General features: G+C 35.7%; 1 protein-coding gene across 2 annotated transcripts in view; it reads right to left on the reverse strand.

Moving 5' to 3' along the window:
* THEMIS (thymocyte selection associated) overlaps positions 1-24,298 on the reverse strand; it is a 182,751-nt gene that overhangs the window by 100,486 nt on the left and 57,967 nt on the right. For both annotated transcript variants that reach the window (XM_038526750.1, XM_038526751.1), the window contains exon 3: positions 7,721-8,179. In XM_038526750.1, coding sequence (XP_038382678.1) covers positions 7,721-8,179 — 459 coding nt within the window. The remainder of the gene's footprint in view (positions 1-7,720; positions 8,180-24,298) is intronic.

Here is a 24,298-nt window from a genome sequence, read left to right on the forward strand (position 1 = left end):
GCCCAAACAGACCTGGTTAAAATAACTCTTACCTTCCGTAAGCCTCCTCACGTAGTTAGTTCAGTTACTTCACGGTTGCCTCTTTTGTTCAAACCAATATAGAAGGATGTAGGTTTTGCCCTTTTGGGGGCTCCCCTTTCACATAAACATATAAATCCTTCTACTTTTCTCTACATCGTCTAACTAATGTCAGTCTAATTCTCGGGCCCAGCCAAAAAGCCCTAAGAGATGATTGTCTCTACATATTTTCTTGAAAACGAGTTTTGTCAATTCTAGGCTTGCAGTTTCTCAATTGCTAGTTCCTCCTACATTATTATCTAATAATAATAATAATTCATATATCTTTTGGAAATTGTCACTTTCTACGTTTGATTTCTCTGTCATTTACTTTCCAAGATTATACTTATTTTTTCCTCAAAAGTGTTTTCACAAAAAAAAAAAAAATGTGTTTTCACATCTGATTGCTCAGGCAATTGTTTTGTTTATATTTTTGTATCACATTATACTCTTTACTATATAGTGATTATTAGATGCACTAATAATTTCCAAGCTTTGCCTTATTCTAGGCTTTTAAATTAAAATTTTCTTTATAATTCATCCATTTGGTCTCAGTTTTCTTTACAAATATTCTGTGAATTATCTTCCCCCCCCCATTTATTCAACTTCATTTCAACTTAAGAGAAACTATACTGGGATCCCTGGGTGGCGCAGCGGTTTGGCGCCTGCCTTTGGCCCAGGGCGTGATCCTGGAGACCCGGGATCGAATCCCACGTCAGGCTCCCGGTGCATGGAGCCTGCTTCTCCCTCTGCCTGTGTCTCTGCCTCTCTCTCTCTCTCTCTCTCTCTCTCTCTGTGACTATCATAAATAAAATTAAAAAAAAAAAAAAAAAAGAGAAACTATACTGTAAATTTCCATTTTTGTTAGCTAGTTCTTCCCTGGTCCTACTGTTGTTTGTATTTATGAATAGAGAAAGTGCCTTTTGGGTTGCTCTCTAACATCTGTAGCAGAAAAAAAATGTCATCATGACCTTCACTGAGAAATCAAGAGTCATTTAAAATAGATATACTTACATTTAATATGGGTTTATTTGTAATACTTTTTCTTATATTTTTATATAATTTATAAAAAATGACTAGCCGTTTTCTTATACTGGATGATGCATGTTACCGAGTGTTCTTCATTGATTTTCATGATGGTTATTTTTATGTATCAACTTCACTGGGCTCTAATACCCAGTTATTTAATCAAACACAATTCTAGGTGTTTCTGTGAAAGTATTTTGCATATGTGGTTAACTTCTAAATCAGTTGACTTTGGGTAAAGGATGTTATCCTCCATAGTGTAGGTAAGATTCATCTAATCAGTGGAAGGCTTTAAAAGCAAAAACTGGCGTTTCCCAGAGAAGAAAAAATGCTGCCTCAAACTACAGCATCAGCTTCTGTATAGCCTTATATATAGCCTGTCAATCTGTCCTATGGATGTTGAACTTATTAGCCCCCATAATTACATGAGCCAAGTCCCTAAAATTAATTAATTAAGTAAGTAAATAAGTAGTACATTTTTTTTCTTTAATATACAATATAATTATATATAATATTATAAATATCTTCCGTTTCCCTGGAGAAACTTGACTGGTAAAATATTTACAGTTGGTAGTATAAAAATAAATATGTATAGTCGGTAGTATAAGAATAAATAAATACATATCTAAACTGTACCTTATACTGTTTGCTGTTTGATATTTCTATTAGCAATAGAATTACTTGCCTAAAGGAAGAAAATGAAATGGAAGCAGGTTAAAGTGTTCACTGGTTCTAAATATCATATTAAGTCACAATATTTTCCTAGGCACATTAGGAGAAGCATCACTAATAAAAATTGAACCTATTATACAAACATAAATGATATCAACTTTGAAGTGATATATTCATTCATATATTCATTCACTTCAATGAAGTGAATATTCATTCTCCTTAGCTATTAAATTTGTAAATATGTTATCATAATAAATCAAATCTCGATATGGTGAGTGAAAAAGGAACTTTGTACTATGTAGTATATATACACAGAAACAAGTATTTTAGTTGCTTCATTCATTAATTCATGTATTTGATTTGTTCAATATTGAACACTTACTTTATCTCATGCATTGAGAAGATAAAAATAAATGCATCAGAGACTGACTCTCATATAAATTATTGAAGATCATGTTTTGTTAAAAATATTGTTTATAAATTATATTTGGGTTTTTTAAAAAGACTTTATTTATTTATTCATGAAAGACACAGAGAGGGGGCAGAGACACAGGCAGAGAGAGAAGCAGGCTCCCTGTAGGGAGCCCGAGGTGGGACTCGATCCCAGGACCCCGGGGTCACGGCCTGAGCCAAAGGCAGGCATTCAACCACTGAGCCACCTAGGGGTCCTTAAATTATACTTACCTTTTAGCAATATTAGCAACCAGTTCTTTGAAGATTAGGTCCAGGAAAAGCTCTAGGCTGGGATTAGTTTAAGTAAGTAGTGAGGTTTATAGTTGAAGTATGTGGCTTTCCAACACTTTGTTCCCTCAAATTTACCATGAAGGCAAAAAAAATAAAAAATTAAAAATTAAAAAAAAAAAGAGAGAGACAGAGAAAGAAGAAAGAGAATGAGATTCAATGAATCTATAATGGACATCTGTAATTCTCACACTGAATGAAGATAGAGTTCAGATGAAAGGATGGTCAGAAATTTGGCAGAAGAGAAAAAGGAAAGCTTTTGTGCCTATGGAGCCACAGTTCAGTGAAAAGTCAGCCTTTTTTGCCCCATGGGACCTCCAAAAGACCCATAAATTGAAGGCCTAAGGCCCCTCTGACTGTGGATGAGAAGCTAGGAGTTGCCCGGATTCTGGAGAGGGCTTAACCACATGCCTCCAACTCTCTTCTGGGGAAGACAAGTGGTCACCCCGCCCCCCACCCCTCTTTGAAGGAAACTGTAGATACAGAGTCCCGGAATCTGGAATCTAGGAGGGGGTGGGCAGAGGAGAAACAAGGGACTGAAAACCAGGAAGTCTAACCCTGTGGGGGAATGGTGAAACCCTAAGCTACTACCCCACAAGCTCTCAGAGAGACTCTTCTCCACTGAAACTGAACAAGTCCTAGAAGAGAGGCTCAGGATCCTGAGTGGGGGGATGCTCTGTGTCAGAGCTGGCACAGGGAAGCCGAAATTTCAGAAACAAAGAGCTTGTATGTAAATAGCACCTCACTTTTAAATTAAAAAAAAAAAAGTGTGTCACCTATAAATATGAACAACTGGTAAAAAATCATCAGGCATTTTAGGAAAACAGTTAATGACAGTAACAGACCAAAAAAAAAATTTTTTTTTTGAGAGAGAGAGAGAGAGAGAGAGAGAGAGAGAGAGAATCTTAAGCAGGTTCTATGGAGCCAGGATGGAACCTGACTCAGGGTTCAATGTCATGACTCGGAGGTCATGACCTAAGCAGAAATCAAGAGTGGAACACTTAACCGCCTGAGCCACCCAGACACCCCAAACTTTTTTTTCGAAAGCCCAAAAAGAGGCAGATAAAATGCAAGGAATACAGAAAACTTTAAGAAATTGTACAAGATTCTCAGGGAGATAAGATATTGCATTCTGAAAACAAGAACTGAGTAACATTTAAAACATGATGTAAGATATAACTCTTGGAAATTAAAAATATGATAGCTAAAATTAAAAATTCATTAAAACGGTTGGAAATGCAGTTGAGGAATTTTCCCTGAAGGTAAACCAAAGACAAGAAAGATGTAAAATAGGAAAGAAAATAGTCCTAGATCAGTATGGGAGCTCCAACACAAGATTAGAAGTTACAGAAAGAGAAAAGAGGGAAAAAATAGTTGAAATTATCAAAGAAATTATCTCAGAAGTGAAATATCTGAGTTTCCATACTAAAAAATGCCATCACGGTGAAAGAGCAGACCCACCCAGATGGTTTTGAATGGAAGTCCCAAGAAAACACTAATATAGATTAAATGCTTTCATCCCCCAAGTATTCACATAGTGAAACCTTACTCCCCAGTTTAATGGTATTAAGAGGTGGGGCCTTTGGGGAGTGATTAGAATTTGATGTGGTCAGGAGAGTGGTACCTCCATGAAGGGGATTAACGTCCTCCTAATCCTGTAAAAAGTCAATGTCTTGAAAAATAGCAATATCTTTATATTACTTGGAAATTTAAATGCCAATACAAAAAGCAGGGACAAAATATTTAAAGCAGTTACTTCAAAGTAGCAGAATGTGGGAAAATTTGGGAATGGCCAGGGACATAAGATGTACTAATCACTTTTCTATAAATCTTATTACCACTATTTGACTTTTTGACTTTGATAAAAATAGAGATTACTTTTTTAAATAAAATGAAAGAAAGAAGAAGTGTCAGAATACTGAAAGATCAGTGTTTGGGGGGGGGTTTGCTATTGATTTATCACTTATCATACAATATTCAGAAACTGCTCTTCTGATACCACCGTTCTGCTTGGGTAAGATACGTCATGTATCTAAGCAAAAATGGGACCCTTAAATTTTGGAAGGCATTGAGGGTTTTACTTGAAATGAAATGCAGATTTTCAAGTCTTAACATTTTCATCAGGGGAGAAATGATTATCAATCTGTGCATCAAAACATAATACGATTATTAAGTTTCAACCAGCTAGACTTCTGATTTTCAGAAGCAGCTTTAAATAGCTGACTCAGTTTTTCATTTGTAAATATTATGCATTCCATTTGCCACACTAATATGAATGGTATCTTCCCATGAAAGGCACCAACAGATCCTGCTATGACTTAGATGAGACTAGTAGTTAAAGGTCTTGCGCAGTTATTTATATCTATTTTCCAAAGAGATAGAATGTTTTACACATCGTGAAACATACAGTGAGAGTCAGAAGGGCTTCAGGCCTGTAATGGGGATTATGACCAAGAGTTTCCAGGAACTAACACTTCATTTAAACATGTCTTGCTACTTTTTTATGATGCCTAAATTTTCACATCAATAACATACTAAAAAACTAACACCAGGACTAGAATATGGTATATTCCTTCTTTTCTCTATTTACTTACTATGTTCTCTTTTCAGCAAATCAATTTTTCAAAGCTTTTTATAGTTCTCAATCCTTTTCATCTTGCATCCACCCCTAAGGTTTCTCTAAAATAGTCTATCCCTGGCTCAGACCTATTCTTTTTCTTGTCCCTTTAGAAAGGAAGGTCTTGAGACAAGAGGGTTCTCAACTATGCCTGACACTCAAGGCCATTGGAAAGTAACTTAGCAAACAATATGTGACTTCAAGGCAAGTTTGAATCTTTACCATAAGAAAGAAAAAACTAAAACAAGACCACAATTGATTTAAAAAAAAAACAAAACAGCCTACATTTATATTTAGAAGAAAACCGCCTACAACCATAATTTTTAAAATTGGACTGTTTGTGTTGGACACCCATCCTCTATTTCCAGGGAATATTGTTCAGTCAGTACACATGCAAAGCAATGCTATACAGCATCTGTCCTGAAGTTGCTGTACAAAAAGAACTAATGTTTAAAATAATCCCTAAGAAATTAAAGATCCAAAATAAATTCAATGTTAATAGCATTAAAGAATGGAAATTGAACTAAAGAATTTTGGAAAGGACTTTATTTCAACCAAAGACTTTCTTCTGGGACCTTGGTTAGCATGAAATCACATATAAATTCCTCTAAGCAACTGTGTTAATATGTCGTGTTCATCTGGCAATGTTTATATTTAGTAAACCGTATCATCATCCAACTAGATCAAGCCAGAAGCCTGGGATCAGGTTGGCTTTTTTCTTCCTTCCCATAGACTTCCAAATCTTGCTGGTTGTACTTCTTAAATACCCATTAGGAGCAAGAGTCCTGCTGATATCACTGTTGTATTAATCCCCAATAACCTGCCATAAACCCAATGGCCTCCTTACACTCCTTTGACCCTGTCCCTTCGACTGAAATCCTGTATTAATTTCCTCTTTTGACAAGTATTAACCCCTTAACATATATTTCAGTCTCTCCATGACTGATTCCACTACCCCGTTGCATGTTTTGATATTTGTCTCAACCTGTCCTCTCTTTTCTCATACCAGCTACGCTGGAGCTCCAATATCTTGCTTACTTGCCTTCCTGAAAACTGCTATCACTTCCTGCAATGTTGTGCTCTCTTTCTTTACCTGATAATCTTCTGTTCATCCTCCAGGTCTTAGTTTAAATGTCATTTCTTCAGAGAAGCCTTGTTGATCCCTAATCTAAATTCCTTAAATGCAGCAACCACCTTGTTCGCATGCTTAGGTTCTGGGTTGCTCTACATTTGCAGCTACATAATAGGAGATGACAATGATTTTTAAAAATTAACAAATTTTAAGATGAGAAAATGCGATATCCATTATTTACGAAAATTGAGGAAAATTCAATTATCAATTTCAATTACACATTTTGGGATAGCTAACAAAACACTAACGTGAGGTCTAAAATTTGCTGCAACTTCTGTTTTTTTGCCATATTAAAAAATGATCCTGCCGTGGCCTCAATTTTTTGCAGTAAGTATTAAAATATAATCACTGAGGAATTCCTTACCTGTAACTTTAATTCAGATAAATTAATTAATTTCTGGTTAAATTACTTACATGTAACAAAATTTAACATGTAGTTCTAAAACCTACACAAAGGTTCACATCAGACTTTTTTTCATATTTATGTAAGTGACCAACAGTATCTATGGGAGCAGAGATAAATAGAATTTGAGAGAGCCAAAAAAAATTTTTTTTGAGAGAGCCAAGAGATACCCTCTGACCAAACATTTTTGCATACTGCTTTTTTTCCTCCAGTGTATTATATTTAGTATCTTAATACAATCTTATTTCATTCTCAAAACAACCCTAAAAGGTAGGTAAAGAGCTGTCATCATCCCTTTTGCAAAGACACAGTTTAAATGGCTCAAAGTCACCACCCATTAAGTTATTGACTGAGAGTTAGAATCCAGGACTTTTGACTGCAAATGCAGAACTCTTTGCTCCATGGTTGCCCATTGATGTGCCATAATCTTGAAAACTCAAAATATTAATTCCTTTAGGGTAACAGTGCTCTCTCTGGCTATTCCTATTTTTAAATGCACACAATCCTATATAGGTTACATATTAAAACACACTTATGTGTCAATTAATTTGTCACATCATTTCCTGTAAGTCAGAGGGACTTCCAGCTAATAAGATCTATGACCAATGATGAGTAGCCGGCAGGGGGGGTGGGGGTGGGAAGCTATCACAAAAATAGCAGTAAGGGACATATTAGGAAACTATGTATCTTTATCACTTTGTTGACCACCTCCATACAAGAAAGACTCTTTCTAACCAAATAGGCTCTATCTTTAAAAGTAGCTCTTTTCTGACCATGTTTAACCAGCAGTGATAGAAATGACTTGGTAGGTTAACCTGTCTGCACCTGCCAATTACCGCAACTTGCATTTGGATAGCACCTCACAATTTACAGTACGTATTTATACGCATTATTCAATTTTATCCTTGTGCCAAATACATGGTTTACTTATTTATAGATCAGAATCTTACTCTCAGTGGGCTTAAAGGACAAGTCAGGGACAGGGTCGCATTCTTCAAACTCTAAAGCCTTCCTCTTTCCCAAATCCCACAGTGCTCACCCTCGTAGAACAACATTCTCAGTGGATACTTACATTTCATCACACCTTGAATTTCATAAACAGGCTTGAGAATCAGAGCACCATAAAAGCCTTTAGGGAATGGATTTGTTAAGTCCCACTTATTTGAAAAACCTGTAAGCTTCACAGTCCGTGTTCTGTTCTTGGGTATCTTCCATTCAACAATCTCCTTTAAGGTATAAATATGTTCATCTTCACACTCATAAAATTCTCCTTCTTGTGACAAAGGCAAAGTAAACGAGTGATTTTGGTGACTCCTTACCACTCCACAGTTCACCATGATTTCTCCACTGATCTCTTCAATCGAGTTGAGCATGATTTGCTCACCCTGCTTTATAGTGAGATTCTCTAGCTTTAGGTCCTTCTGATGATAGAAACAAGGATGCCCTAGTCTACTTGATCCAATATGAATGGTCCGTGTTATTTCTTCCATAGTGAGGTATGGAGTTTTATCAGCCACAATCTTAAAAAGACCTAAGAACAGAAGAATTATGTAAATTAAAGAGTTGTGAGTTACAAAACCAGTACAATGTAGCTTTTAAAAAGAAATATATTTGTTTTAATCCTGAATTCCTCTGGTTACCATGGTAATGTATCATTTGTAAATTACTGGATCATCAGATGGAAACAAGGGGAAAATACCTAGAAATAGAAAAGCCCCTGTTCTTGAAGTGGGAAATAAGAACGAGATCCTGACCTGCTGTATCCCGACTAGCTGTGTCATCTTGAGGAGGGCATTTAATCTCTCAAAATCACACTTTCTATCTTTAATTTTTAAATTAAGAGGATTGGATTAGATCAGTATTTCTATAACTATATTTTCTGGACATATTCTGGAAGATATTCTGGAAGAAAACTGTTTCATGGTCAAATTGGCAAGCACAAAGTTATCTACCTTGAAGGAGACGGTAGTGATGGTTATACAACATTGTGAATATAATTAATGATGCCAAATTGTACATTTTTAAATGGTAAATTTTATGCTATGTGTATTTTACCATAATAAGAAATACCTACATATTTCCAATTAAATACTTCTCAGAAAATTTAGATGCAGCACTGCTCACAAGAAGAGAATATAATGTGCAGGATTTTGCAAATTTGATTATAATAAAATTCTTGGGAAAACATCCATTGATAAATTACAGCATGCCATACCATAATATATTGGTGCTCCATATAACTCTCCTAGGAAAAGGCCAGGTTAGGTAGTTGTTCTGGATTGAATATTTTTGGTTATATATCATTCTTCTCATTGCTTCTCTAATTTTGCCAATTTTCACTATTGGAAAATTTTTCCTCTAATACTATTGGATAATCACTAATACAATTAATTTTTTTAAATTTTTTTTTAATTTATGATAGGCACACAGTGAGAGAGAGAGAGGCAGAGACACAGGCAGAGGGAGAAGCAGGCTCCATGCACCGGGAGCCCGACGTGGGACTCGATCCCGGGTCTCCAGGATCGCGCCCTGGGCCAAAGGCAGGCGCCAAACCGCCGCGCCACCCAGGGATCCCCAATTTTTTACTATTTAAGATATAGCTTTTTAGGCTTCTGTGTTTAATTCTCTTTAAATTACTTTTATTTTATGGGCACATCTGCCTTGTAGCATTTTCAGAAATGAATTTATTGAAAAGTTTTTAATAAATTCCAGAGAAAATAAGAACAAAGAAAAAATTAGGTAATTGCTTTTTTAACACAAAAGTAAATGACTGATTATATTATATACTAGCATAAACTAAGAAGATAATCTTGCTAGATACTCATTAGACAATGAGACAATCTTACTACAATTGGATATAGCTTGAGAAATAATTTATTACTTTACTCAACAAATATATTCCAATTAAATTCATCTATATATCAAATCATTATTAACCAGATTATAATGTCTCATGTCTATTCTGGGTCGCTGCACAAAGGTTTATGATCCATTACTATTGTAGCTGATCTTTGTTCAAACAAAAAAGGATTTGAGTTATTTTTTGACAGAAACATCCTGAGTAAGTACGTGTCATGCAATCCTGGCAAGAAGTAAGGTAGCATGTGCAACCTGTCCTGAAAAGCTTCAGAAATTGACTAGTGTTCACTCACTGTGTGGTGTGCCTGAAGCCAGTGTAAGGCAAAGAAACATTGACTTTGAAGGAATTTCTTGTTTTATTAGATCTTGCATCAGGGAAAATCCAATAAAAGAATATTCTGGAACTCTGCACAGTAAATGAATCTGTGTGTACGTGTGCTTGCGCATGTGCATACATATGTTTTATCTCATTTGTTCATGAAGATTTTTTGCCAATCATTATCAGGGCATAAAAAATTCACCAATGTTTGTGGAAAGTTAACAAAAATAGTTAGCTACCTAGAATCTCATAAATGGTACATAGTTTTATTTCTATTCTAGATATATTGATGACATAAGTCACAGAAGAATTAATTCAGTATCTTCTTTCTTGGGGAATTGGGTTCACCTAAGGTAATAACAGACCTAAAATGCTATGAAGTAGAAAAATCCTGAAACCCTAAGGGCCACCGTTATTTCAAGTTAATCACACACTTCAGAGCTGTCTTGTTGGATGTCTCTATTGCAAGAAAAATCTATGAATCTGTGTATTTTCCCTTAGAAGATGATTAAGTACACAGTTTAGCATACTAAGTGGAAGATACAGGAAAATATCTTTGATGAACTTATTTCTTCATCTACTACTGCAGCTGATCCAAAGAGCCCCTCCTTATAAGCAGCCAGTTGATACTATATAAACTAGGGCAAGTTTATATCATATATATATATATATATATGCACATATATATATGATATCATACTGAAACTTCAATTTCATAATAAACTAAAGCACCATAGGCCTGATCAGCTTTAAATTTTATCAAGTTTTCCTATATCTTTTCACAAAGAGTACAATAGTTTTACACTGGAGAAAATATAATTTGCTGCTCTATCAAAAAGAAAGCCACACATTTCAGGAGCTGAGTGATCATAATGGTGACTGGAAAATAAGGCAATAAGTAACTTTCATAAAGTAAGCTAAGAAGTAGAAATAAAATATATTTCAATGTCCAGATTCGACTGTCACCTATTAAGAAGGATATTATTACTTTTAAATTAGGAGAAATTATTCATAAAAAGCATGCACTTGAGAAACAAAAATTATTAGGAAATGCAATTAATTGATCTATTGAAAATTAACTGATGAGTGAATTTAGTCTTTAAGATCCTGTCTCTGAATCTTAAGTTTTTGGAGAGTTTATAATTTTAACCAATTCTTAATGATCTTCAATTAACAGTAGTAATAACGATTGAAATTTGTTTGGAAATTTACAAGTTTGAAAGATTTTTTTCATGCATCATTTATCTTGACAATAATCTTGTAAGGACAATAAAATCAATGTTATTACTAGAAGATATAAAAATGGTCATGATTTTCATTGTCTTGGCTCTAGAATCTCAAATCAGGTCTTTGACAACCAAGCCTTATGCTCTTGCCACCCCACTTGGGTGCCTTCCTGTCCTGCATATAACTTACAAGGATTGCTCAGGGAAACATGTTTATTCCAGTTCACAAATTATGTACATGAGTCTCATTAGCCAGTTCTCCCTTTGCATGAATCAGCCTTTCCAGAGCCTCCAGTGTAAGAAGAACAAGAGCAATTTCCTGGTTCACTGTGCATATTTTATGCTCATCAGACATTTTTTCTACTTGTTTTATCTCATCAGTTCCCACTCAAATAGGGAGTAATTTTAAGAATTAAATTTTTCAATTTAAAATTACAATATTCTTTCCATTCTTTTTATTTTTTAAGGTTTTTTTTTTTTCAAGTAGGCTCCATGCCTAATGTGGGGCTTGAACTCATGACCCAGAGGTCAAGAGTTCCATGTTCTAGCAACTGAGCCAGCTTAGCACCTCTATAGTATTCTTTAATGTGTATGACATAAGATCATCATGAAAATCTTCACAGTCTTTTTCATAGACTAATCTCTAACTTGCTTTCCCAGTTCTAATCAAAGATATTCCCTCCCTCTCTGAGATAAGGAATCTTAGAGTGAACTTTGCCTACTAATTCTCTGAAAGTAATGGCCTAACACAGTGTAAATGATCAGATATTCTGTTCTATAAAAGCTTGGATTTGTCCCGTTGTTAATCGCTACATCCCTAATTCCAAATCCTATGGTTCCCTCTTCTCTGAAATATCCAATAAATTAAAAATTAACATTCGGTAACAGTCATAAGTTTTTTTTCTCCTATTCATTCAAACACACTATTTATTTTGTTAAAGTCAAGCTGAATGATCTGTTGAGAGGTAAGTGATAAATGTCAAGCATGAAATATGTACACATTTTCCACAGTGGATGGCAGCATAAAAGTCACAGGCAGTACCCCTGACTGAAATCTCGCTGTACAGAGCATAACACGGCAGAGTTATGATGTACGGGGAGGAATCAGCCACCACTTAAGAATGCCAAGGGTAAAACATTAACACCAGATTGTTGTTGTATGCAGTAATATAGCTATGTTATGTACACTGACTAACTGTAATCTTTGGGTCCCCACTAACCAGACATTTACGAGGCAAAAAGGGGAATGCACCGAACAGTGGTGAGGATATGTGTTTTGCTGAAAGGCTAAAGAGCACTATATTTTGCTAAGGGATGAGAAAGTCTTCAAAAGATTGCATACAGATATGTAAATTTTACTATTTAAATTTTACAGATATATTATCAAAATGATCACAAAACTGTATTTGAGGGGAAAAGCAGGTACCCAAAGAGGTGAAAGACCTACAGTCCAAAAACTATAAAACACTAATGAAAGAAATTCAAGATGATGCAAAGAAATGGAAACACATGCCATGCTCATGGATTGGAAGAACAAATATTGTTAAAATGTCTATACTACCCAAAGCAATCTACACATTTAATGCAATCCCTATCAAAGTACCAACAGCAGTTTTTACAGGGCTGGAACAAACAATCCCAATATTTGTATGGAACCACAAAAGACCTTGAATAGCCAAAGCAATCTCGAAAAAAAAGAAAAACAAAACTGGAGGCATCACAATTTGAGACTTCAAGTTATATTACAAAGCAGTAACAATTAAAACAATAGGATGCTGGCTTAAAAACAGATGCAGAAATCAATAGAACAGAGTAGAAAATCTAGAAATAAACCCACAGTTATATGGTCAATTAATCTTCAACAAAAGAAGAATATTCATTCATTAATACAACAGGGAAAAGAGTCTCTTCAACAAATGGTGTTGGGAGAACTGGGCAGCCACATGTAAAAGAATGGAACTAGACCACTTTCTTTCACCAGACACAAAAATAAACTCAAAATGGATTAAAGACCTAAAAGTGAGACTTGACAACTACACAGGCACAGTACTGTCTCTGACATCAGCTGTACCAATGTGTTCCTAGCTACATATCCTGAGGCAAGGGAAATAAAAGCCAAAATAAACTATTGGGACTACATCAAAATAAAAAGTTCCTGCACAGCAGAGGAAATAATCAACATAACTAAAAGGCAGGGAGAAGATATCTGCAAATGATATATCTGATAAAGGGTTAGTACCTAAAATATATTTAAAAATGTATACAACTCAACACCCTAAGAACAAATAATCCAATTGAAAATGGGCAGAAGGCATGAACAGATGCTTCTCCAAAGAAGACATACAGATGTTCCAAACACACATAAAAATATGCTCAATATTACTCATCATCTGGGAAATGCAAGTCAAAACTACAATGGGCTGTCACCTTACCACTGTCAGAATGGCTAAACTAAAAACACAAGAAGCAAAAGTGTTGGGAGGATGTGGAGCAAGGAACCCATTGTTGGTGGGAATGAAAACTGGTGCAGCCACTGGGGAAGACCACATGGAGGTTCCTCAAAAAGTTAAAAATGGAACTACCTCCTTACAAGCCAGGAATTGCACTACTGGGTATTTACCTCAAAAATATAAAGATATTCATTCAAAAGGATACATGCATCCCTATCTTTATAGCAGCCTTATTTATAATAGCCAAATTATGGAAACAGCCTGAGCATTCATTGATAGATGAATAGATAAAGAAGGTGTGGTGTATATACATATGTCAGAATATATATAATACATACATATATCATGTAATATCATTCAGCCATTAAAAAGAGTGAAATCTTGCCATTTGCAACAACATGGATAAAGCTAGAGTATAATCCTCAGCAAAATAAGCCAGTCAGAGAAAGACGATACCATACTATTTCATTCATATGCAGAATTTAAGAAACAAAACAAATGGGCAAAGGAAAAAAAGAGAGAAATCATAAAACAGACTCTTAACTATGGAGAACAAACTGATGGTTACCAGAGGGGAAGTGGGGGGGGGAGCGTGGGGGAAACAGGTGATGGGGATTGAAGAATACACTTATGACAAGAAAAATGAAAAAACGGACAAAAAATAAAATTAAAATATGCAGCTTAGAATGTGCTAGAAATGTACATGTATGATATTTAATTTTCATAATTACAGGATGAGGTATAGCTAAAATAAAATATGAACATTTCACAGATAAAAGGAAATGAAAGTTTGAAGAGATGCCATAAATCTTCTATCATGCCATAGCTCGCAAAATACATAGTAGGTTCTTGTGTCTTTAAAGTTCAAGGGCTTCATCACAGAGTGACCCATTCAACCTTTCATTGGTGTAAATCATAAACTGTCTAGACTTTCATTAGCTGGTGGAGAAGGTTCCCTCCTTGTGGGTGCAGACCTTTTATATCAAGCAACATAAGAAAGTGAACTTCACTGGTATTTGAGGTGTTGACTGGCACCAGTCTCATCTGCCCATGTGTCAGAGGGCCAGATGCCTGTAGGCGTAAGCGAGGCCTCTGAGGGGGGCCTGCAGGCGACAAGGCGACACCCAGTAAGTGGGTGGACAGAGCTGCCCGCACAAGCTCATGCTGCGGGTCACCTGGCCATAGATAAGTGGGTTTTCAGGATTCATTATAGTCGTTTTTAAAGAAAGCAATTCTCACAAAATGGATAAATGCCTTTAAACATTTCCTACAAAGAAACCATGTATGAAAATAAAACTAATAGAAACACGGGTGAGCAAGAAAGAAATGAAGGAGTTGACATTTCTACTCCCACTCAAGCTTTGCTTCAACCAGATTTGGAGGTAAAACAATGATACTCTAGTCTGATGATATATAAAAAGTGCCTGAAACTTCTTTAACCTCTCAAAGTTACCAACAATGTGGATTCACGTCCACTATTATTACAAAGAAATTTGCCTTTAAAATGCAGGTGAAGATATGTCAAAGACACACATACAATCTTAAATAAACGCATAGATATTTGGGATGCGAGTTCAAAAATTTCTAATGAACTGTGCTACGTGAAGAAGAAGACTTGGAGATGAATGAGACCACTGCATAATTTGATTTTGTGTCTTGTCTCTCTGCCAATGATGCCAAGTGTGTCTCACTTATTTCTGTGGGTGTGTGCTTCTGGCTCTTTAAAAATTGTAACTGCGCTCTGTTCTGCAATCAAATTCCTAAAGAGCCTTGGTGTTTTATACTTGTCCAAATAGACTTCCCATTTCACATGCTTCTTGTGGCTTTTCTATCATTTTTGTTACACGTCCAAGACACTTTTTGAGGTCAGCATACCCTACAAAAACTACTTTCTTAAATACCTTAAATCCAGTATTTCCATGAGAAATTCCAGCTCAAGCATCTCAATCCAATTTCAGATTCAGATTGAAATGGGATCCATGAAATACCTTATCAAAGCAAAAACTCAAAATTCTTGAGCAAAGTATTGAGATATATAATGATAATGTCCAAACTATGAGAAAATCCTCCAGATTTCTCAATAATAGGATTATTATTAAACATCATCAACAAATGAATGACTCCAAACATCTTGTTAGAAGAACACAGAAGAGTCTTGCCAGAACAGCAGAAACAAGAAATGTTAAGTGAAGTCAAAGTTCACGATAAGAACATTTTGCATAGTGATTTTCCGAGTATTTGGGGGAGCAGGAGCCATGTTAAAGATCGTGACCACGTTTGTTCAATGTTGGATGATATCAAGTGAGACTGCGGGCTTCCTGTGTCCACACGCCTTTACATTCACAACGGGCTCCAAATAGCTTGTCGAAGCTTCTAGCAGTGTTTTAATAGTCCTTTTATCTGGAGATAACAAAGAATAACTCCTAAAGCCTTTTGATTCATCAAACTTTGTATTAAAGAACAAAACAAAACAAAAAAACAAACAAACAAAACCAAAACAGAAAAGCAAACAAGCAAAATATTTTCCCAATGACATTTAAACTCCTTGAGAGGAGTGGCCACATAATGTTTAACACATTTGGGTTGTTTAACAAATAATTTACACGAATACTGTTAGGTCTTGAAATCAAATAATAGAACTTGGTGTCCTGTCTACGGCGCTGGAATACTCTCAGGTTCCCAACAAATGGGTTGTGCCTGTTGCTGGGTCCGAGCTGGCTCAGGCCTAGGTAGTGAGGACCAGGGGCAGGTGGGAGGAGATGAGAGGACGTGAGAGCGTCGGGGGAGCCTGGCCAGAGCCTGGCCCCTGGACTGCAGGGCACTGCCCCCTGAGCTCTCAGAAGGCTCAGGGGCTCAGGCCTGCGAAGCACCCCCAAGGGCTGCACGTGCTGCACCATCTCTCACTGGGATTTTTTAGGAAGTTCTACAAGAACGCTGCACATCTACTCTTTCTGGTCTCGGGGACTCAAGGCAATAGAACTTCAAGGCGAGCAATGCCCAACTGCCCCAAGAGTAAGATGGAATGGTCTTAAAAATATTAATTGTTCATTTCAATAGCCTGGGTTTAATTCTGGCTTCAGTCCCTTTCATCACTGTGTAAACTCAAGAACTTACACCCTCAGGGCCACAATTAATTGCCTTTTCTGCATAATGGAAAAAACTCTATCATCTACCTCATAAAATCATTGTGATGATTAAATGAGTTAATACGTGTAACTTGCTTAGACAATACTTCACACGTACCCAGAGCAAGCGCCAAAAAAGCAAAATAATAATATTTCGAATAACATTATTCTCCCTCCTTCTTTTCTTTTTACTCTGGAATTCTAAACCTTTGTGCGATGCTTATAAGGTCAGAGAGATTAGTATCTCCAGTGCCAAAGAGGACAAATATTCCCATCTGGATCAAATTAGCTGAGACAAGATATATAGAATCTATAATTGAGTATCTGACACAGACCGAGCAACAAAACCCTAGCGACAATCATTTCTCCAGATTTTGCCAGTGTGTTGGAACATGGAAATGAGCCCTAGGTGACCTCTGAAGGTGGACTGCCTCTGCTTTGAAGAGCTGTCTGACCCCGTGCTTTGACAAATTGCTGAGAATTTAACCACCATAATTTCATGCCCATAATGAGCAGATTATAGGGAGATGTAAGCACATTCTAAATGCAAATATTGTGCCGCTTGTAGTTTACTCACAAGGTATGCATTAAACACAGTTGCTGAAGTTCCCTTGAACAAAGGAAACAGCAAAATGCCAAAGCATTTTTGAAAATGTGTTTTATTCATGGCCCTGAAAGGTAGTCGAAGCCAACTGACTGAGGAGTATCCCCTCCCTCTATTTTAATGATCTTAATCCCGCTAATGGAATGTTAGTGGAAGGAGTTGGGGAGCCATGTGGCGCTGATTGCGTTTTTCAGTATTGCTCTTGCCTGCAAATTAAATGTACCTAAGTAGCCACCTGTTTATGCTTACGATTATGTAAAGCCCCATATGTTTCCCTCTCTGCACATGGGAGGTAAATATTGAAAAAATTATTCTGGTGTGAAGGGTGAAAACAGCAGCAATTCTTCTATAACTGTCAACATATGCTGTGGTATTTCCTTTAATGTTGTGCTTTGTCTGACATATTTGCTGATTTTTACCACGCGGTGTTCAAAAATATCTGTGACTTGTGGTTATACAAAACAATTAAAAATCAGTTTACATTAAATTCAAATTAGGAAGAGATATAATTTCCTGATGTAACCATAAGTTCTAAATGGATTTCAGAGCTTAGGATTTAAATAGATTTTGATTTGCACGATAAAGAAAACTGAATTTTTTTTTTCTTCTAAATCCCCCAGCATAAAAAAAAGCAACATTTTCTTCCTAGGCACATCCTTTGGACTCCTTATTACGAAGCAACAGAAAATTAACTTGAATAACGTGAATGTGAAAACTGTCAATGGGTTCTTGAGATGGATGGTCCCGCGCTGTGCCCACTGGACTTGCTCTGGAGGGGAGCTTGCTGAACCCCGTGCAGAAGATGTGACCTGGTACCTGTCAGCAAGAGTTCCTGAGACATCCTGAGAGAAATTTCCTTACTGTGAGATCTGGTGCAGGAAATGCCTGTGGAACTGCCTCAGGCTATTCAGAGATTGGCCCAGACAGAAGCTTGTGGGGAAAGACCAGAGGGACTGGACTTGCTATTGTTGATTACTTTAGACACTGAAAATAAATGAATTAGAGTTTTATATGGTTTATATATGATCAAGAGGGATTTAAATATCAACTGTCTAGCAGCCTAGACATGAAAGTCCCTAACTTCTCTTTCTTTTGCAAAGAGACGCAGAGTGTGATAGAAAAAGATGAAAACTTATCTTGCCATCAAAAACTGAGAATAATACACTAACTGCCCCAAAAGGCAGAAGAGTTACTTTCATAATAAGGAAGACAGAGCTGAAATAAGAACCCCATACTCGGTCTCCTGAAACAGAGGAGCCCCTCTAAATTTTTATTTTTTTATTTTTTTTAAAAGATTTTATTTATTTATTCATGAGAGACACACAGAGAGAGAGAGAGAGAGAGAGAGAGAGGCAGAGACACAGGCAGAGGGAGAAGCAGGCTCCAGGCAGGGAGCCCGACGTGGGACTCGATCCCGGGTCTCCAGGATCATGCCCTGGGCTGAAAGAAGGCTCTAAACTGCTGAGTCACCCAGGCTGCCCTAAATTTTTTAAAGGTAACAAGAAGACTAACAATAAAGAGAATTAAAATCATAGAGTAGTTTCTATAGACCAATGTCTATAGTATGTACTTAATGAGCACTTCATTTATTTAATTCTTGGAAGAATTTTAAGACATGAAGAGCACGAATATTTCCTGACTTTACAAATAAGGAAATTAATAAACGAATGCACTAAAACACATTAAGGAGATCATCCAATCTTTTAAAACCTTCGTACTTTTTTTCGTTCTTGACATACATATCAATAGAGACAGAAATGTTTTAACAACATTGAAACTATATCATACACAATTCATTTGGATTCCTACTTGTTTCGTTAAACATTGAACCATGATTAAACCTCACATTTTAAAATATTTTTTGTAAATACAATTTCTAATGACTGTAATAATATGTAGTAAAGAATGTATCATACTTATCTTTTTCTGCACTATTGGGCATTTAAATTGATTCCATTATTTTGCTATTACAAATAATTCTAAGATGATTATTCCCTTAGAGTTCATTTTAATATGTGGAGCCACTGAAGAAAAGTCCCTTTTGCAGCTAGACTACAAGCTCCAGGAGACCAGGGATCAAGACAAAAGTGTATCTCTGTCATCAATCACTATCTCTGTACATGCACAAAAGAAACATTTGCCAAGTGAGTGGCAGATGGCTCTCCAAATAGAATATCAAATTTAGGTTCAGAAAGGTTGTAACATTCTATACACCCTTCAGTTGGGTTTGAGAGTAATCATTTGACAGTATCTTTCTCCATTTTGTTATCATAATTATAAAGCTTAGTTAATAAATACATGGAAAATTGTCATTATTGTTTTAATTTACACCAAGTCCGAACTAATTTCTATGTGGTTATAAGCCATCTGGGTTTCTTCTATCCTTTGTTCAATTCGTGTTTTCCAATTAGCGTTATACTAGACTATTTAATTGATTTTTTTGTTTTACGTTCAGGGATATCTACTCTTTTGGAAATTGTGTCAGTTTGTTATTAACCTTTTTTTTTTTTTTACTGTTTTTACTTTTCTGATATGCATAAAGTTCCATTTTATGCAATAAAATACACTGTTCCTTTATGGTTTTTCATTATATTTATGATCTGAAACTTTTTTCAAATAAAATAGTTTTACTTAAAAGGTAACTTTTTCATCTACTTCAACTTTCCTTTGCTATATGGTATTAAGATGATGATCAATTTCACTTATTGTTTTCTAAATTGATAACCATACTACTAAATATTCACTAAATAACCCCAGACGTGTAGTACCAACTTCATTAAATACAAAGTAATATTCTATACCAAGGTCTCTTTCACAGCTATAAATGAATGCTTAAGTGCAGAGTCACTAGAAGTGAATTCAAAGCATTGCTTTGGCGCTTCTACAACTAGTACTACTGCTATCAATTCAGCTTTTGATTTTCTATAAGTGACATTTAGTATAATTTACTATGGCTTCCCATATTATAATCATAATTATTATAACCACAATTATGTTGGCTCTTAAGAAAGTAATTCTAAGGTTTATTTGGGGAGAATAAACAAGTGAAAATATTCAAGAAACTATTTTAAAAAACAAAACAAAACAAAAAAACAACAAAAAAAATAAAATAAAATAAAAAACAAAACAATAATATGATTATAATATGGGAATTCTGTTTCCATGTGTTAATCTCACAAATTAATTCATGTGTGATTGAAATATACATACAAAAAAATCAGTTTTCTGATTCAAGCACTTAAAATGTCTTTATTTTTAATAAATAAGGATTTATAATATTTTTAAGTAAATAAGTAAATCATAAGTTAGTCTTATTTCTTATACTAGGTTATAAAGATATTAAGCCTAGTTGTTCTATGCTTTTACCTTGATATTTTAAATAGATTGTCCTTAAGAATTCTAAATGGTTATAATAGGGACATTATTACTATGTTACATATTCTTCTATATATCAATATGTATTTATTTATGTGCATATTTTATATATATTTGTTTTCTAGACATTTTTTACTGTCATTCTGCTAAACTCACTTGTACTGCTGACAGTGTGACCTTCTGACACCCTGTGTCAAGCCCTCCATTTTCTAGGATTTTAAAAGTTTTTAAACTCATGTTGCTAAAAAACAAAAATAAAAAATGAAGCTGAGATAGGGATACTAAAATCTACTGAATTGCATGCTTTACACAGCCGAATCTTATGCTATATAAATTATAGCTCAGTAAAGCCATTAATTTTTAAAACCTGAAGGGGGAAGGGATAGTCAAGTAGTAGATTCAAATAAGCAGTAAGATTGATCCTTTCATTAGGTCCTGGCAGAATGTAAATTGGCAGAGTGCTTATGGAATGTGATTTGGCAATACACATCAAACCCTTTAAAAACATTTTTATTTCTGAAGTCATAATTTCATATATATGAAATTATTATAATAAGCAGACCTACAGACAAAACTTCAGTTAAAAGGCTGCTCATAATAGCATAAATTGCATAAGTGAACATGTTTGGGTTGGATTTACTAATTACAGTATGTACATATGAAAAACTATTACACAGAAAATAAAAACTACATTCTAAAGAATACTGAATGACACGGACAAGTCCCCTGAAACAGGCCCATTTCCCATTACGTTGGAACATATGTCTATATGCATGCTTGTGCACAATGTACTGGAAAACAAAGGAAGGAAGTGTACCAAATAGTAATGCTAGAGAGCTCTGATGATGACATGATAGGGAGCTTTAATTCACTTCCCTGCATTTCCTTCCACTTTCTAACGTTCTTCAAGATATATGTGGTGTTTGTAAAATTGAAAAGAAAAATCAATGCATTTTGTAACTTTAAAAAGTTGTGTTCCTTATGTCCACACAAAAAACTTGCACATGGATGTTTACAGCGGTTTTGTTCAATTGTCAAAACTTAAAAGGAATCAGGGAGCCCTGCAGTAGGTGAATGGATGAATAAACTGTGGTACATCTGGACAAGGGGATGTCATTCAGCTTGACAAAGAAACGGGCTAGTAAGCCATGAGAAGACATGGGGGAAACTTGAACGTGTAATACTGAGTTTAAGAAGCCAATCTGTAAACGTCTACATACTCCAGGATCCCGACTGTCTGACATTTTGGAAAAAAACAAAACTGTGGAAACTGATCTTTTGATGAGTGGTTGCCAGGGGTTGTCAGGGAGGAAGGATGAACATGAGAAGCACAGAGAGTAACCAGGGCAGTGACAATACTCTGAGCTACTTCTGTAATGATGGATATAATGGGTATATATCATCATACAAGTGTCTAAACCCATAGGATGTGCAACCCCAAGAGTGAACCATAACGTCAACCATGAACTCTGGGTGTTCGTGGATGTGTCAGGTTAGGTGTGTCGATTGTAACGAGTGTGCGGCCCTGGTTTGGGGTGTTGATAATGGGGATGCTACGTCTCTGTGAGGGAAGCGGGCACATGGGAAATCTGTGTGCTTTCTCTTCAACTTTGCTGTGAACCTAAAGCTGTTTTTCCAAATAAAGTCTATTTTGTAAAAAAGTTTTCGTTCCAAGGGCAGAACCTCTAAATCGCTAACATGTAGTATTTGTATAAACCTGGTCCTGTGCTTTATCACTGTTCAGTTAAGAGTCAAGGAACTGAAGACCTGGGTAAACAGTTTAAGGACCACCAGATTCTTCTGGTGAGAGTACCTGTCTGGCAATATAGCTGAGATGGCACTGCAAAGACCGAGGGAGGAATTACGCACATAGACAAGTGGGTGGTAAGAGCGAAATGTGAGGAGACAGATTTTTAGAAGATGTACATAAAATAGTAATACAATGAAAACTTATAGAACAGTGCCAGTTGTAGAAAAGCCTATTTTAAAATCATCTTCCTGATAGAATTCAGGTGTGATGCTAAAATGTCCATAGGTGAGTGAAAAGAACATATTAACCTCAAACTCTCTATTTGTCTTCTTCCAGATAATATACATTTTAGTTAATCCAAAGAGCACAAGGCCTTAGAGAAATAATTTGACCCCATGCTAAAGAACAGAAGAAAAATAACGCCTCCTCCTCCAGGAATTGGAAATTAATGTGAAAGTCTGAATTTCTTGTGCACTTAGATTACTTCAAGTCTTCTTGCACAGTTTATCCAGAATATTCCTTTTTGTTACAAAAATATTTTGTATAATAGACATAGTTCAATTTATTTTGCTTAAGTGAGCACAGTGGGAAGAGATGCCTTAAGAGAAGTTGACCCAGAAAATTTGGAAGAATACCCCATGATTCTCGGAATAGCAAATTATCCAAAAGGCAAGAAGCCCTATTTAGGGCTTCTCTGAATCATATGCCATTATAACATCCAGATGGAAAAATAGGAGCAATTTATGCCCTATATCTTGCTTCTTTTAACAAAAGTCCTTCAAATAAACAAACAAAAAAGATTAAAAAAGTTATTCAGCCATAAGTCTATTAAATACATTTTAAAGATTTTTCGCATGACAATTTTTCCTATCAGGTCCTTTTAGAAACTGATATTTTAGTCAGATAAAAAATACCTACAGTCATAAAATGGCCAAACCTGAAAGATTTAGTCATTTCAATGGTACATAAAACACAAAATGAATGACCAGTGAATGTGACATTATATGTTGTCTAGCAATTAAGTATGTAGTTTCCCAAACGAAACAATGGGAAAATCCATTTTAAAAAAGTGAATGTATTAAGTATTTTTCATAAGGCATAAAGGAGCAAGTTTTATAAATTCCAGGCATTTGATCCTAATTGATTTCTTGAAGAAATAATTATATTATTAATCCAAGTTTTGCCACTGATTATTCTAAGCACTTTTCCGTATTTTTCACATTTATATTTAAAATGATTCTGAAAAGAATCTTACTGTTCAGAAAAGACAGAGATCCTTTGGGAGCTAATTCTCCATGGCATGTCAACATCTTCAGAAGCTTGTTTGGTTTCCTGACCAGTATAAAAATGGTAGAGAATATCTGTCTCCTGAGAGACATTCGAGGATAGCAAAGTCTTCTTCCTTCTCCCTAAAGGAGAGTTTCTTACATTCCAGGATAATAAAAATGATGTTTTCTAGAAGGCAAGATGGGCAGGTTGGCCAGCAGCCCCTCACACATTTGGGACTTCCCACACGTAGCATTTCTCTGCTGTGCATTTAGCACCCACCTGCCCTACTCTATCATCGCCCTGTGAGACATGGGGCTAAGGGGACAGTAAGACACGAAGATGATGCTGTCTGCTGGGCCATGGCAATCAACCTGCTGTACTCGTCCCTGACCACGTTTCTGGAGGTGTGGGAACTCAACGTGGCAGCTTTGTGGCTGCTTAGGAATGCAGCCTGGACAGGTAAAATCCATTTATCCGTTTATCTGATAGAGATTCTTTTAAGTAGGAAGCACCACCTGAAGCTTATCTTTAAACCATGACTGAAATCCATTAAACATACGAAGGAAATTTTATATTTACTAACAGTCATCTATAAATTTCTATTTCATGTTATTTTAGAAGGATCGACTTAGATCATTTTAATATTACAATGGTTACTGCATATAACAGGAAA

Source organism: Canis lupus, chromosome 1 (genome assembly GCF_011100685.1).
Source record: "Canis lupus familiaris isolate Mischka breed German Shepherd chromosome 1, alternate assembly UU_Cfam_GSD_1.0, whole genome shotgun sequence".
Classification (NCBI taxonomy): domain Eukaryota; kingdom Metazoa; phylum Chordata; class Mammalia; order Carnivora; family Canidae; genus Canis; species Canis lupus.